Source organism: Hemiscyllium ocellatum, chromosome 48, assembly GCF_020745735.1.
Source record: "Hemiscyllium ocellatum isolate sHemOce1 chromosome 48, sHemOce1.pat.X.cur, whole genome shotgun sequence".
NCBI classification, from domain to species: Eukaryota; Metazoa; Chordata; class Chondrichthyes; order Orectolobiformes; family Hemiscylliidae; genus Hemiscyllium; species Hemiscyllium ocellatum.
This window is the reverse complement of record NC_083448.1, coordinates 11,429,584-11,446,087: the sequence shown is the minus strand read 5'-3', so window position 1 is coordinate 11,446,087 and position 16,504 is coordinate 11,429,584. Positions and strand designations below refer to the sequence as shown.

Genomic DNA, 16,504 nt, shown 5'->3' with positions numbered 1-16,504 from the left:
CCCAGCTCCGCCCCCATCGCCTCACCCAGCTCCGCCCCCATCGCCTCACCCAGCTCCGCCCCCTCCCCAGCTCCGCCTCCCCCCCTCCCCCTCCCCCCCAGCTCTGCCCCCTCCCCCCCAGCTCTGCCCCCTCCCCCCCAGCTCTGCCCCCTCCCCCCCAGCTCTGCCCCCTCCCCCTCCCCCAGCTCCTCCCCCTCCCCCAGCTCCTCCCCCTCCCCCTCCCCCAGCTCCTCCCCTCCCCCTCCCCCTCCCCCAACTCCGCCCCCTCCCCTCCCCTCCCCTCCCCCTAGCTCCTCCCCCTCCCCCCAGCTCCTCCCCCTCCCCCCAGCCCCTTTGCCCCCTCCCACTCTCCCCTCCCCCTCCCTCCCCCAGCCCCTGCCTCTCCCCTGGCCTCTCCGACACCCCCGTACTCCCATCCCCACACCCATCCCCTCCCCCCCCCCCCCCCCACCCCCCGCACCCACTCAAACTGGGCTTTTCATGGCTTGTGTTGGTAGTGACCCCGCCTCTGGGTAAAGAGATCTGGATTCAAGTCCCTCCTGCTCCAATGATGATGGGCATGGACTGGGTGGATTTCTTTTTCTAAGAAAAGCAGCTGTTTCCCTCAGCCCAAGGGTCAAGAGCAAGGGGGCCCTGTCCTGAAGAAGGTTGAGAGTGGGTGGTGGAGATCTGGAGTACACAGCCTGGAAGGGGAGGAGAGCAGAGTAACCTCACAATCCCTAAAAACTAATCAGACAAACACTTGAAGTGTGATAACAGTCAAGACTATGAGATGGGTGCAGGAAAGTGGGACTAGTGTAATTGGTGGAGTCATAAAAATGTACAGCACAGAAGCAGACCCTTCACTTCAACTCATCCATGTCGACCAGATAAATTAATCTAGTCTCTTTTGCCAGCACTTGGCCCATATCCATAGAAGCCCTTCCTATTCATGTACCCTATCCATCGAAGTGTCTTTCAAATGTTGTCATTGTACCAGCGTCCAGCTCTCCCTCTGGCAGGTTATTCCAGGTCATTTCTCTTTGCTTGAAAATGCAAAGGTCCCTTTTAAATCTTTCCACTCTTACTTGAGACCTGTGTCTTTTAGTTTTGGACTCCCCTGCCCTGGGAAAAACGTCTTCACTATTTGCCTTATCCATGCACTAACCAATGTCCTGTATAGCCACAAAATAACATCCCAACCCCTGGACACGGTGCACTGATTAATAAAGGAAAGTGTACCAAACATCGCCTTCACTATTGTATCTACCCTGTCTACATCGACAATACCTTCAAGGATCTATGAACTTGTCACCCTCAATGTTAATTCTCTCTGTGCAGTTCTTGCTAGACCTGCTGAGTTTCTCCAACCGTTTCTGTTTGTCCTTCACATTGTTCAGTTTCAGGTGTATGTTGTGTGACCAGTGAGTGCCGACACGTGCTTGTCAAACTGCGCCGTTTAACCTTTGCCTATTTCTTGAAAAGTGACAGGCATACAAAACGTATAACCATGGTAATTATTTTTTCAACATCTTGATTCTTCGGTCAATGTCAACAGTGCATCTGTTGGTGGGTTATTTTGATGGATGTACATCATATGTATGGAACTGCTAGCAGTGAGGCGTGGTGTGGAAGATGTTGCAGAGCAGTGAATCCTTTGACTAAATTGACTCTCACTGGAGAGATTGTTAACATGAGGGAAGATGGGCTGGTACGGATGAGACTGGCAAGAGAGGGCTGCTGGTGCAGGAGTGCAGAGATGATTTGTTAATTGTGGCAGTAAGTTGTTCCAGCCTGAAAGGTCACAGTCTCCCAATACCATACAGCCCATCTCTGCCTTCTTCCCAAAATCCACAAACACCACTACCTGCTATTATTACACAGTGGTTGAACACCTCTGCTCATTAAAATGAACACCCCAGAAAAGCTTGTTTCTCTTCATAATCTGCTAAAAATTGAGTGAGTGATAGAAAGTAAAAAATGAGGTCTGCAGATGCTGGAGATCACAGCTGCAAATGTGTTGCTGGTCAAAGCACAGCAGGCCAGGCAGCATCTCAGGAATAGAGAATTCGACGTTTCGAGCATAAGCCCTTCATCAGGAATAAGAGAGAGAGAGAGCCAAGCAGGCTAAGATAAAAGGTAGGGAGGAGGGACTAGGGGGAGGGGCGATGGAGGTGGGATAGGTGGAAGGAGGTCAAGGTGAGGGTGATAGGCCGGAGTGGGGTGGGGGCGGAGAGGTCAGGAAGAGGATTGCAGGTTAGGAGGGCGGTGCTGAGTTGAGGGAACCGACTGAGACAAGGTGGGGGGAGGGGAAATGAGAAAACTGGAGAAATCTGAATTCATACCTTGTGGTTGGAGGGTTCCCAGGCGGAAGATGAGGCGCTCCTCCTCCAGCCGTCGTGTAGTTGTGTTCTGCCGGTGGAGGAGTCCAAGGACCTGCATGTCCTCGGTGGAGTGGGAGGGGGAGTTAAAGTGTTGAGCCACGGGGTGATTGGGTTGGTTGGTTCGGGCGGCCCGGAGGTGTTCTCTGAAGCGTTCCGCAAGTAAGCGGCCTGTCTCACCAATATAGAGGAGGCCACATCGGGTGCAGCGGATGCAATAGATGATGTGTGTGGAGGTACAGGTGAACTTGTGGCGGATATGGAAGGATCCCTTGGGGCCTTGGAGGGAAGTGAGTGTGGAGGTGTGGGCGCAAGTTTTACATTTCCTGCGGTTGCAGGGGAAGGTGCCGGGGGTGGAGGTTGGGTTGGTGGGGGGTGTGGATCTGACAAGGGAGTCACGAAGGGAGTGGTCCTTGCGGAACGCTGATAGGGGAGGGGAGGGAAATATATCCTTGGTGGTGGGGTCCGTTTGGAGGTGGCGGAAATGGCGGCGGATGATACGTTGTATGCGCAGGTTGGTGTGGTGGTAGGTGAGAACCAGTGGGGTTCTGTCTTGGTGGCGGTTGGAGGAGCGGGGCTCAAGGGCGGAGGAGCAGGAAGTGGAGGAGATGCGGTGGAGGGCATCGTCGATCACGTCTGGGGGAATCTGCGGTCCTTGAAGAAGGAGGCCATCTGGGCTGTGCGGTGTTGGAATTGGTCCTCCTGGGAGCAGATGCGGCGGAGACGAAGGAATTGGGAATATGGGATGGCGTTTTTACAGGGGGCAGGGTGGGAGGAGGTGTAGTCCAGGTAGCTGTGGGAGTCAGTCGGTTTATAATAGATGTCTGTGTTGAGTCGGTCGCCTGAGATAGAAATGGAAAGGCCTAGGAAGGGGAGGGAGGAGTCTGAGACGGTCCAGGTGAATTTCAGGTCGGGATGGAAGGTGTTAGTAAAGTTGATGAACTGTTCAACCTCCTCGTGGGAGCACGAGGCAGCGCCGATACAGTCATCGATGTAGCGGAGGAAAAGGTGGGGGGTGGTGCCAGTGTAGTTGCGGAAGATGGACTGTTCCACATATCCTACGAAGAGGCAGGCATAGCTGGGGCCCATGCGGGTGCCCATGGCAACTCCTTTAGTTTGGAGGAAATGGGAGGATTGAAAAGAGAAGTTGTTCAGGGTGAGGACCAGTTCAGTCAGTCGAAGGAGGGTGTCAGTGGAAGGGTACTGGTTGGTGCGGCGGGAAAGGAAGAAGCGGAGGGCTTTGAGTCCTTCGTGATGGGGGATGGAGGTGTACAGGGACTGGATGTCCATGGTGAAAATAAGGCGTTGGGGACCGGGGAAGCGAAAATCCTGGAGGAGGTGGAGGGCGTGGGTGGTGTCCCGAACGTAGGTGGGGAGTTCTTGGACTAAAGGGGACAGAACCGTGTTGAGGTATGCGGAGATGAGTTCGGTGGGGCAGGAGCAGGCTGAGACAATGGGTCGGCCGGGGCAGGCAGGTTTGTGGATTTTGGGCAGGAGGTAGAAACGGGCGGTGCGGGGTTGTGGGACTATGAGGTTGGAGGCGGTGGATGGGAGATCCCCTGAGGTGATGAGGTCCTGGATGGTCTGGGAGATGATGGTTTGGTGGTGGGAGGTGGGGTCGTGGTCAAGGGGGCGATAAGAGGAGGCGTCCGCGAGCTGGCGTTTGGCTTCAGCGGTATACAGGTCGGTGCGCCAAACTACCACCGCGCCTCCCTTGTCTGCCGGTTTGATGGTGAGGTTGGGATTGGAGCGGAGGGAGTGGAGGGCTGCACGTTCTGAGGGTGAGAGGTTGGAGTGGGTGAGAGGGGTGGACAGGTTGAGTCGGTTGATGTCACGGCGGCAGTTGGCTATAAAGAGGTCGAGGGCGGGTAGCCTGTTAACAAAACGAGCTCCCTTCTTCTGAACTGAGCATTATCTGACACGATTTGTGTTAAAATGCTGCTCCAATAGCATAATTATTAGACATTAAATTACCTTAATCTCTCAAAGTCCGTCCTGTCTATGCTGTCTTCCGTCTGGTTTTCCGACTCAGCTGTTTCCTTCCTTCCTTCCTTCCTTCCTTCCAATTCTGCTGTCTTCTCCCAGGACCATCTTCTATAATTGTTTTTCCTGTGAATATTTTTAGCTATAAATTGTCTTGGTACTCCTTAAATAGATGGTGCTTTCTGAGAGATTTGTTTGAGAGCACTTTCAGATGATGTGCTGTCATGTTTGATGGGCAGTTAGCTCTGACTAATTTTCAAAATGTCTTTTTATATCCCTTTCCATTGGTCTGGTGTGGTCAATACATTCAAACTTCAAATTCACATGGGTTTTGGGCATAACTTAAATTCAAATCCGGTTGCCTTAATATCAAAAGGTAACCCCAAGCTGATTGTTACATCTCAGTTCTCTGCACTCTCTGCGCTTACCAGTTAGTCACAGACATATGTATTGTCACAATCTCTCAGCTCAGAAAAGGCATCTCTGTCTTAAAGTTACCATACACTCTTTCAACTTCTGAACACCAGGCACACCATTGTTTATGCTGGCTCCTGCCCCATGGAATGTGTGCCTTCCTACTAAGACTCATTTTTTCCCCTCCTTGTCCAGTCCCTTCCCACTTACACCTGTATTCTGATGCTTTAGGTCAGTTTTAGAATTTCTAGTTTGCGGGCAACAGCTGCTGCCTGTTCTTCAAATCGGATGTACAATCTCTCTACATGTTCATCCCCCATCAGATAGGCTTCGGGTTGTCAGCTTCTTGCTAGAAAGCAAGGGTGAGCCCACCCTGTCATCCAACACCACCCTCCTCCACCTCACTGAGTTTGTCCTCACTTTGAGCACTGTCTGCTTAAATTCCTCTCACCTTGTTCAGATCTAAGGTATGGTCATAAGCCCCAATTATGCCTGTCTCTTTGTTGGCTACTTGGAACAATTACTTTCCTGACTTTCTTAGGCCCTCCTGACTCACCTCTTTCTCCATGACTCAATGACATCGTTGGTGCTGCATCCCTCTCTCATCTGGAGTCTGCTCAAGGGGCTCAATGAGAGTATAAAGGCAGTAGCAGTAAACTTAAGAGTGAAGTCAGGAGGGCAAATAGTGTGTCTGTGAATTCAGAAGGATTGTGCAAATACATTAAGGACAAAAGAGTAATAAGAGAGAAAATGGGACACTTTAAAATTCAGCAAGACTGTCTATTTGTGGAACCAGGAGATGGGGGAGATATTAAATGAGTATTTTGTATCAGTGTTTACTGTGTTGATGGAGAACTTGGGGAAATAAATAGTAGCATCTTGAAAAATGCCCACATTACAGAGGAGGAGGTGGTGCTCGATGTCTTAAAACGCATCAAGGTGGATAAATTCCTGGGAGCTGATCAGGTGTAACGTGGAACTCTGTGGGAAGCTGGGAAAATGATTGCTGTGCCTTTTGCTGAGATATTTGTATCATCAATAGCCACGGATGAAGGGCTGGAAGACTGCAAGTTGGCTCATGTAATGTCACTCTTTAAGAAAGATGGTAAGGAAAAGCCAGGGAACGATAGACCAGTGAGCCTGACATTGGTGATGGGTAAGTTGTTGGAGGAAATCCTGAGGGACAGGATTGACGAGGAATTGGAAAGGTAAGGACTGACTAGGGATAGACAACATGGCGTTGTGCATGGGAAGTCATGCCTCTCAAACTTGATTGAGTTTTTGAAGAAGTAGCGAAGAACATTGATGAAGGCAGAGCAGTGGATCTGATCTATGTGTGGACTTCAATCAGACATTAACAAGGTTCCTCAAGGTAGACTCGTGAGAAAGGTTAGGTCATATGGAATACATGGAGAACTAACCATTTGAATGCAGAACTGGCTCAAAGGTCGATGACAGAGTGATGATTAAGGGTTCCTTTTCACATTGGAGGCCTGTGACCAGTGGTGTGCCACAAGGATTGGTGCTGGGTTTGTTGCTTTTTCTCATTGATGTAAATTACTTGGATATGAGCATATGGTTAGTATGTTTGTAGGTGACACCAAAATTGGAGGTGTGGTGGTTAGCGAAGAACTCCACCTCAGATTTCAATAGAATCTTGGTCAGATGGGCCGAGGAATGGCAGGTGGAGTTTAATTCAGATTAATGTGAGGTGCTGCATTTTGGAAAGGCAAATCAGAACAGGACTTAAACACTTAATGGTATGATCCTGGGGAGTGTTGCTGAACAAAGAGACCTTGGAGTGCAGGTTCATAGCTCCTTGAAAGTAAAGTCTCAGGTAGATAGGATTGTGAAGAAGGTGTTTGGTAAATTTGCCTCTTCAGGTCAGAGCATTGAGTATACGAGTTGGGAGGTCATGCTGCGGCTGTCTTGGGCATTGGTAAGGCCACTTTTGGAACACTGTATTCATATCTGCTCTCCCTGCTGTCGGAAGGATGTGAAACATGAAAAGGTTCCGAAAAGATTTTTAACAGGCTGGAGTTATTTTCCCTGGAATGTTGGGGGCTGAGGGGTGATCTTACAGAGGTTGAGCAAGTCATGAGGGCGGTGGATAGGGTGAATGGCCAAGGTCTTTTCCCCAAGGAGAGGGAAGTTCAAAACTAGAGGGCATAGGTTTGAGATGAGAGGGAAAATATTTAAAAGGGACTCAAGGGGCAACTTGTTCGCACAGAGGCTGGTGTGTGGATGGAATAAGCTGCAGAGGAAGTGATGGATGCTGGTACAATTACAACACTTAAAAGGCACCTGAATGGGCATAGAATTAGGAAAGGTTTCAGGGGAATATGGGCCAAGTGCTGGTAGGTGGGACAAGATAAATTCAGGATGTGTGGTCAGCATGGACCAGTTGGACTGAAGGCTCTGCTTCCGTGCTGTATGTCTCTCTGACTTACTGCTGTTGCAACGTCAGGTTTCTGTAGTCTTTTGTAGAGGGAGGGCATTTGGTTTCTATTGAACTGTTGGGGAAAAAAGTCTGGTATTTAAAGAGTTCCTGATGCAACAAAGATGGAAACTTGAAGCTCTCTGACCCTCCATTCCCTGCCTTTTGGATTGAGAGCGTTGTACAGTTGGACTGAGCTTGTGATTCTTGACTAAGGTATCCTGTCATATACACAATAAAGTGAATTGTGCAATCTGATCAGCTTTTTTCCTTGAATGTTACAGAAATAGAATGAATCCATCGTCGTCGATGGTTCCACTGTTAATTTTAAGCAATCGATAATTTGCTGTTGGAAAATTTTCCTGTGAATCAAAAGCCACTTTTGTTGCCTTAATAGTGTAAATGTGCTCAATTTGATGGGACTTGCTTGTCAAAAAAAATGATCCTTCAGAAGAAAAAAAGCACTTTAATTTATATTGTTTCATTTTGAAATCACCAGAAGTCTGAATTTTATGTTTTTGTATAAATACTGGATGACAATTTTACTTTCTCTGTGGCAATATCGCTATTTTTGATCTTACATTCTTGTTTCCATTTTCCCTAACAGTACTGTGCTCCAATTCACACTCTTAACTTCCTGTTCGACTCCTGAACGGAAGATTCCAAGAAGAATCAGCAGTTTTTGTAACCATAAATTTGGATCCTCCATCCCAGTTTGGCCCAGTCAAAAGGCAGTATAAGACACAGAGACACTCTCAAGCCTCTGTTGCACCAATGTGTGACTCCACAAATCCCTGGTCTGGGAGCATCTCAATTTCAAAATATCCATGCTTATTTTCAAATTACCCATCTCTGTTTCTTCTTCCACCCCGAAATCCTTGAAGAACTTTGTACTGCTCCCAGTTGTGGCCTTTTTGCACTTCTAGATTTTAATCGCTCTCGTCAGTAGTAGAGCTGAACAGTTTTTGACACCGCCCCCACCCCTCCAAAATCTCTGTCACTTCACTTCACTTCACTTCAACTCACTTCACTTCAACTCTTTCATGACCCTCCTCAAAGTGTCCTTTTTTGACCACGCCTTCAGTCATCTGTCCCATTATCTTATAATAAGAAAATCTAAAAAGAATTGATAGACATGCTGACCAGCACAACTCTTGTAAAATATCATCCACTTGAAATGTGTTTCCCTCTCTGTTTCCCTCTCCAGAGATGTTGTCAGCGCTGTGTGAGTATTTCCACAGTTTTCTAATGTTACTACAGATTTTATGTTTCCTCAGTATTTTGTATTAGTCATGTCTGTATGATTCTGTTGATGTTTTGATCAAGGTGCTCCACAAAAACCAAGTTCAGCTGATTCTGAGTTGTTCAGTAGCATATAATGAAGGGTCTGAATTTCAAATTCTTACTTTCCCTCTGGATTAGGTTTTAATTGAATAGAGACTTGAATTGCCTCACTCTTGGTCATACCTTCGACAAAGGAAATGGCAGTATTCTGGCTAAATACTTCCTTAGCCAAGCTGCAACCAAGAGTTATTCAAGCGTTGAGAGTCGTATAGTCATACAGCATGGAAACAAACCCTTCGCTCCAACTCATCCATGCAGATCAAGTTTCCCAAGCTAAACTAGTCCATTTGCTTGAATTTGGCCCATTTCCTTCTAAACATTTCTTGTTCATTGACCTGTCCAAATGTCTTTTGAATGTTGCAACTGTACCTGCATCTACCACTTCCTCCGTCACTTCAAGTCATGTGCGAACCTCTCTCTGTGAGAGAAAGTTGCCCCTCAGCTCCCTTCTCAGTCTTTGTTCTGTCACCTTAAAATTATATCCCCTAGTTTTGAACGCTCCTATCAAGGGAAAAGACGTTTGTCATTCAACTTATCTGTACCTCTCATGATTTGATAAACCTCTTTGGTGCATATTAGTTCCTGAGTATAGCAACAGGTGTCAGATGTTGATCTCTTCTCGCCTGCTTTGCCATTTAGTGGGACTGTGACTGATCTGTTTTTAATTACATTTACTCATTTCCACACCCTGTCCTTAAATAGATTTATTTAACCCGCAGTCTGGTGGTTATAATCTTGTTTACAAGCGGGACAGATGCAGTCAGTATTTTCACAAGTGCATTATCTTGTTTTCAAGGCTTTCAAAAAGTTTGAACATTATTCTCTTCAAGATAATGAGAGACGGTTGAAAGAGCTGGAGAAGAAACTCAAGAGCAAGAACATGGAAGAGGACAAACCATGCGTCCCACTTCCTGGCCAGGAGGTGGAGGTTGAGTCAACAGCAGGGGAACAACCAGCAGCTGAAGCAAGAGAGTCTGCTGAACAGTATAGCAAGCCAGCGCAGAAAGATGATCCAAAGATGCCTGCAGATTTTCAGCAAGTGATTGATCCACCACTCGAGGGCGCTGCTGCAGCCCCAGTTGTGAAAAAGGAGCAGTCTGACCCATTGAAGTATGTGTGCACATTTATTCGAAGATAAAATGTAAATAAGAATTAGTATCGTATCTTTGAGGTGGCTCTGAGGGTATTGGTAGTTGCAATAGCCTTTTGCAGGAGACCTGAAATGGGTTAGTCTCTTTGCTTTTTTCTTGTTTCACTGAAATGTCACCTGACTGCGAAGTAAATGTGACAGATTCTGTACTGCATTGCAGATATTACTTGTCACGGGGTTTGATTCACTGTCTGACTGCTCCCTGTCTAGTGTTTGGACTTGGCTTTAACTCTGTCCCAGCTTGAATGGTTGGTGAACAGTTTTAAAATGAGACAAGTGGATACATGTTAGAAAGCACAATGAGAAGTAACAATGTCAAGTAAATAGTCAGATTTTAAAAAGTGAGCAGAGAATCACCGAATTGTATAAGTGGTTACAGCAGCCCAGAAAGCAGCTCTTTGGCTAATTATGTCTGTTCTGGCTCTCTGCCAAAGCAACCCCACCTGTCTGGGTTTGCCTTGTTCCCCTGAAATTCTTTTTTCTCTGGATAATTGGCTGATTTGTTTTATTTGAAGCTTTAATTGAATCTGCCTCCACCACGTGCTCAGGCAGTGCATTCCAGATCCTTTGACATTTGGCTTCTGTTGCCTAATCTCTTTTTGCCCATTACCTTAAATCAGCATCCTCTAAAATCTTGCTGCAAATCAAAGCAGTTTCTCTCTTTCGGTTCTGTCTCAACCCCTCTGTGGTTTTGAGCACCTTCACCCTTTTTACTTTTCACTTCTCCAAAGAGACCTAACCCATCATCTCCATCCCAAGGATTTCATGTGTCTTCCTCATCCCTGGACTAATTTTTGTGAATTACTTTCTGCATCTTCTGTGTTGCCTTTACCTACTAACTGTTTGTTGCCCAGAACTGGACACAACACTATTGAGAGTGGTGTGTAGATTTTTATGTAATGTCCATGTTTTGAATTCCAGGCTCTATTGATAAATCTTGACTTCACTTTCCTGTACTTTATTTTATGGAAAGGGTCACAAATCTAATTCCAGGTACAATAGGTGAGGAGACACCTTGGAGAAGGAGGGCACTCCACGCAGGACTGAGGATTCTCTACTTAAATGCACGTAGTGTATGAAACAAGGTAAATAACCTTGTAGTGCAGTTTGAAATTGGCAGGTACCACATGGATACAGCTGCAGGGTAGTCAGGACTGGTAAATAAATATCCAAGGATACACATCCTCTGGAAAGGCCAGACAGATGGGTTGAGGTGCCAGTGTTGCCTTGTCAGTAAGGAATGAAATGAAATTAACAGCAAGACGTGATATAGCATTGGAAGCTGTCGAATCTGTGTGGGTAGAGTTGAGGAATGGCAAAGGAGAAAAGACCCTGATGGGAGTTGAGTACAGGCCTCCAAAGAGTCATCAGGATGTGAGGAAGAAAATAAATCGGCAGATAGAAAGGCATTATTACAATAAACATGGGGGACTTCAATATGCAGGTGGACTGGGAAAGTCAGGTTGGTGATGGATCTCAAGATAAGGAATTTGTGGTGTGTCTATGGGGTTCGATTTTGGAACAGCCTGTGTTCAAGCCCACGAGGGAACAGATAGTTCTGGATTTGGTGATGTGTAACGAAGCAGGCTTGACTGGGGAGCTTAAGGTGAAGGAACCCTGAGGGTACAGTGACCACAATATTGTAGAACTCACTCTACAGTTTGTTTAGAAAAAGCTGGAATCAGTTGAGTTGCCTTAACTACAAAGACATGAGGGAGGAATTGGACAGGGGCAATTGGAAAGTGAGCCAAACAGGGAAGATGGCGCAGTGGTAATAGCAAGAGCAGGAATTTCTGGGGATAATTCAGGAGGCACAGCAGAAATTTCTCCCAATGAAAAAAACAACATGCTGAAGGTGGGGTGGGGGGTGGGGGTGTGTGGAAATGAGGCAACGTGGCTCACACGGGAAGTCAAGGACAACATAAAAGCAAAGGAAAGAAAGCTCCAATGTGGTGAACATCAGCAGGAAGCCAGAGGATTGGCAAGCTTTGAAAAATCAGTGAAGAACAACAAAGAAAGCTGTTGGAGGCAGAAGCTGAAAGATGAGAGTGAGCTAACTCGTGGTATCAGACCAGATCTCAAGCATTCTTTTTAAGTATCCAAAAGAAAGGTAGGAATGTGTAATGGACCATTGGAAAATGAGGCTGGAAAAGTACTAATGGGGGACAAAGAAATGAAGGAGGAACTGATTAGGTACTCAGCATCAGTTTTCACTGTGGAAGAAAGCAGCGGCATTGCAGAATTTCCAGAGAGTCAGAGTCGGAGGCAGAGGTGAGTGTAGTGGCCATCATTAGGGAGAAAGTGCTGTGGAATGTGAAAGATCGGAAGGTGGGTAAGTCACACACACCACATGGACTACAGGTCAGAGTTCTGAAGGCGACAACTGAAGAATTGGAGAGCTGTTGGGGTGAACTTTCAGGAATTACCGGAGGCAGGGATGGTCACAATGTACTGCAAAATTATGAATGTAATACCCAGCTTTAAGAAGGGATAGAGGCAAAACGGGGATTGCCCGACTTCTGTCATTGGTAAGATTTTAAAGTCTGATACTAAGGATGAGATTGTGGAGTACTTTGAAGTGCCAGGTAAAATAGGGCTGTGTCAGCAGGACTTTGTCAGGAGGAGGTCATGTCTGACAAATTTGAGGCACGAATGAGCAGGTGAGACGAGCCAGAAGAAAGCCAGTGCATGTCATTTATTTGGATTTCCAGCCGACCTTTGACAAACTGCGTAGAGAAGGCTGCTGAATAAGGTAAGAGTGCATAGTGTTCAGGGCACAGTACTAGCAAAGAGCACTGGCTGACTGGCAAAGGCAGAGAATGGGGATAAAGGAGCCTTTCCAAGATGGCATTTGGTGAAAGTAGAACTCTGTAAGGGTCCAGGTTGGGAGCACAAATGTTCATGTTGTACACTAACGATCTGCATGAAGGAATATTGTAGCTAAATTTGCAGATGATACAAAGATAGATGGAGGGGCAGGGAGTGTTGAAGAAGCTGCAAGGTTGCAAACTGGCTTGGATAGGCGAGGAGAGCGGGCACAGAGATGCAAGATGGAATAGAATGTGGGGGAAGTGTGAGATTTTGCACTTGGGTAAGAATAGAGATGTGAATTATTTTCTAAACAAGGAAAGGCTTCAGAAAGTTCAGAATTCTCTTAACGTTAGCGTGCAGGATCAGTTGGCAGTAAAGAAGGCAATTGCAAGGTTTGCATTCATTTCCAGAGGACAAGAATGCACTCACAGAAAGGTACTACTGAGGCTGTGGTCAGACTGTGTTTGGAATATTGTGCACAGTTTTGGGGCCCTTCTATCTAAGGAAGAATGTGCTGGCATTGGAGGGATGCCAGAGGAGATGGAGACGAACGACACTGGAGATGAAGGGCTGAAGATACGATGAGCGGTTGACTGGGACTGTCCTCAGGAGAGTCTAGAAGGATGAGGGAGGAACTGTTTGAAACTTAAGTAACACTGAGAGACCTTGATTGAGAGTTGGCGTGGAGAAGATGTTTCCACTCATCGGAGAGACTCGGACCCAAGGGTATAGCCTCAGAGTGAATTGGTGATCCTTTAGGACTGAGATGAGGAGAAATATCTTCAACCAGAGGGATGTGAATCTGTGAAACTTGCTGCTGCAGAGGGCTATGGAGGCCAGGTCATTGAGTGTATTGAAGATAAATGGGCAGGTTCTTGATTAGTAAGAGTATTGAGTGTTTCGGGAGAAGGCCAGAGAATGAATTTGAGAAACATCTGAGTCATGATCAGATGGTGAACTTAACTTGAAGGACTGAATGGCCTCATTCTGTTGTATGATTTTCGGTCTGACCATTTCTTGAAGATGCCACCTTCTGTAGAACAGGTGCTTAGAACTTGTAGGTGCCTCTGCTCATTGAGCCCCTGTGAATTTTACCCGATAACATTGTGTTGCCTCTCCTCATTGTTGCTATCAGAATGAATCATTTCATGTGTGACGAAACAAACTCAGTGATTCACACACATGTCTTTTGAAGATGGGTAAAGAAGCTAACAGCACTTGGGAAACACAATCTGTGATCATGGGCTTTCTGACTGGAGGAATGAGAATGAAAACTTAATGAATATGTGCAATGGAGTATGGTAAACAGTATTGCTCATGTATCATCCTGCTTTCCCCCCTCTCAGTTGAAGCAAAACAATCAGAGACATGGTATGGTTTTACCTCCTTTGTCTTTACTCTGGGCCCTGGAGGGAGAGAGTATGATCGCGCATGTGCATAGGGGCATGAGTTCACAGTCCTTTCTGGAATAGCAGTTTCTTAAAGAATTATATAGTAATTTTACAGGGAGGAGCATCCAGTTAATACAACATCTGTATTGATTGGGCGACCATAACAATCAGCAAACATCAACAGTTAAAGATTTAAGCCATCTGCTGTTACACAATGAATTTTCTTAACCTTAACTGGCTTCACATAATGAATATTTTTCACCTTGTCAAACTGACCTTCCATACTGAATGCTTCCAATATTGTAAAATGGCTGTACACAATGAGTGCTTTTCCACCTTGTTAACCCATTCCCCTTGTCTCTAGCACCCCATTGTTAACTGCAAGATCTTATCTGATCTGAGTCATGTTCAGCTGAACCTCATGTTTCACAAAACTCAGAATCTTAACTCTTTCCCTGCCTGCTTATAACCCTATACACATTCTTGCATGAAGTGCCATGGCTACTGTTTCTCTTGCTATAAATGACATGGATATTGGAATACAAAGTATAATTTCAAGATTTGGCAATGATCCCCCACTGCAAGCATCTGAAATGGTGAGGACGGCACTAATTGTCTGCCATAGGGCATAGACTAGCAGACACCAGTAAACTTTGCTGTGGTGTTTGATTAGATTAGATGACTTAACGTGTGGAAACAGGCCCTTCGGCTCAACAAGTCCACACCGACCTGCCGAAGGGCAACCCACCCAAACTTATTCCACTACATTTACCCCTTCACCTAACACTATGGGCAATTTAGCATTGCCAATTCTCCTGACCTACAATGGCTCTCTTACATTGAAATAGATGCAATTTAATCCAACAGGCATTCCTTGCTCTATGTCACTTTCCAGCCTGACCTGTCTCTTCACTTTGTTAGTTCTGATCATTGTATTACCTTCCAGCCACACACTTGCAATTGGGGATTCCACCTCTCTGCCCAATCTAGTTTACTGAGGAAACCGGAGGAAACCCACATGAACACTGGGAGAACGTGCAAACTCCACACAGACAGTTGCCTGAGGCAGGAATTGAACCTGGGTCCCTGGCGCTGTGAGGCAGCAGTGCTAACTACTGTGCCACCCTTGACAAGATGCTTTTTGTTAGAAGGGACAGGAGACAATCCCATCGTTTTAAATCGTGTACAGGAGCAGATGGATGTTAGATGTGCATATGCATAGATTTTTGCAGGTGACAGGATATATTGAGAGCATGGTTAGTAAAGCATACTGGATTTTGAGCTTTCTAAGTAGATATTGTGAGTACAATCTAAAGAGTTGTGAATTGGTGGAATTCCCTGCCTCCTGAAGCAGTTAAGGCTCCCTCAATGAGTGTTTTTAAGACAAAAATGGATAGATTTTTGATGAGCAAATTAAGGGTTATGGTGTGCAGGTGGGTAAGTGGAGATGATTCAATGAAAAGATGAGGTCCTCTGGCGTGATTACACAGAGCTAGGAAAAAAGTTACAAACACGGACTTTGTTGGTCGTAATCTCCAGATTTCTTCCAGTACCACGTGCTAGTGAGGGTAAGAACAGGAGGACATGGCAGGTGATTGCTAAAGAATTGGTGCAGGGCACAGGGATTCCGATTTTTAGCTCATTGGGATCTCTTCTGGGGCAGAAGTGATCTGTTCAACAGGGACGAGTTGCACTTGAACTGGAGGGGGACCAATATCTTGGTCAGGTTTGCTCGTGCTTCAAGGAAGGATTGAAGCTAGATTGGCAGAGAGGTGGAATCCCCAGTCGCAGTGAAACAAGTATGCGGCTGGAAGCTAATACAATGATCAGAACTAACAGTGAAGAGACAGGTCAGGCTGGAAAGTGACATAGAGCAAGGAATGCCTGTTGGATTAAATTACATCTATTTCAATGTAAGAGAGTGATTATAGAAACATGGCTAAAGGAGGGACAGGACTGGCAGCTTCATGTGCCAGGGTACAGGTGGACCGTGAAGAAGGTGATCAGGAATTGCAGCAGGACCTTGATCAGCTGGGGAAGTGGGCTGAGAAATGGCAAATGGGGGTTAATATAGCTAAGTGTGAGGTCTTGCATTTTGGAAAGTCAAATCAAGGCAGGAGTTTAATGGTGAATGGTAGGGCCTTAAGGAATGTCATGGAACAGGGGGACCTTGGTGTTCAGGTTCACAGTTCTCTGAAGATGGAGTCACAGGAAGACAGGGCAGTGAAGAAGGCTTTTGGCCCACTGGCCTTTATCAGTCAGGGCATTGAGTATTGAAGTTGGGAAGTTATTTTGTCGTTATATGTGACGTTGGTGAGGCTGCACTAGGAGTATGGTGTTCAGTTTTGGTCACCTTGTAACAGGAAGGATGTCATTAAACTGGGAAGGGTTCACAAGAAATTCACAAGGATGTTGTCAGGTCTCAATGGTCTGAGCTCTCAGGAGAGGTTGGACAAGCTGGGGCATTTTTCTTCAGAGTGTAGGAGACTGAGGGGGGATCTTAGAGGTTTATAAGATCGTGAGAGGTATGGATAGTGTGAATGCACTTTTTTTTTCCCCAAGATTGCGGAATGGAGGACTGGAGAACATCAGGTTAATGTTAGAGGGGAATGAA

The 16,504-nt window shown here is 46.3% G+C and overlaps 1 protein-coding gene across 1 annotated transcript in view; it reads left to right on the top strand.

Annotated features, from left to right (window-relative positions):
• The window catches only part of nudcd3 (NudC domain containing 3), a 47,171-nt gene that overhangs the window by 575 nt on the left and 30,092 nt on the right, over positions 1–16,504 (top strand). The window contains exon 2 of the mRNA XM_060856433.1: positions 9,335–9,648. Within this exon, the coding sequence (XP_060712416.1) occupies positions 9,335–9,648 (314 nt within the window). The remainder of the gene's footprint in view (positions 1–9,334; positions 9,649–16,504) is intronic.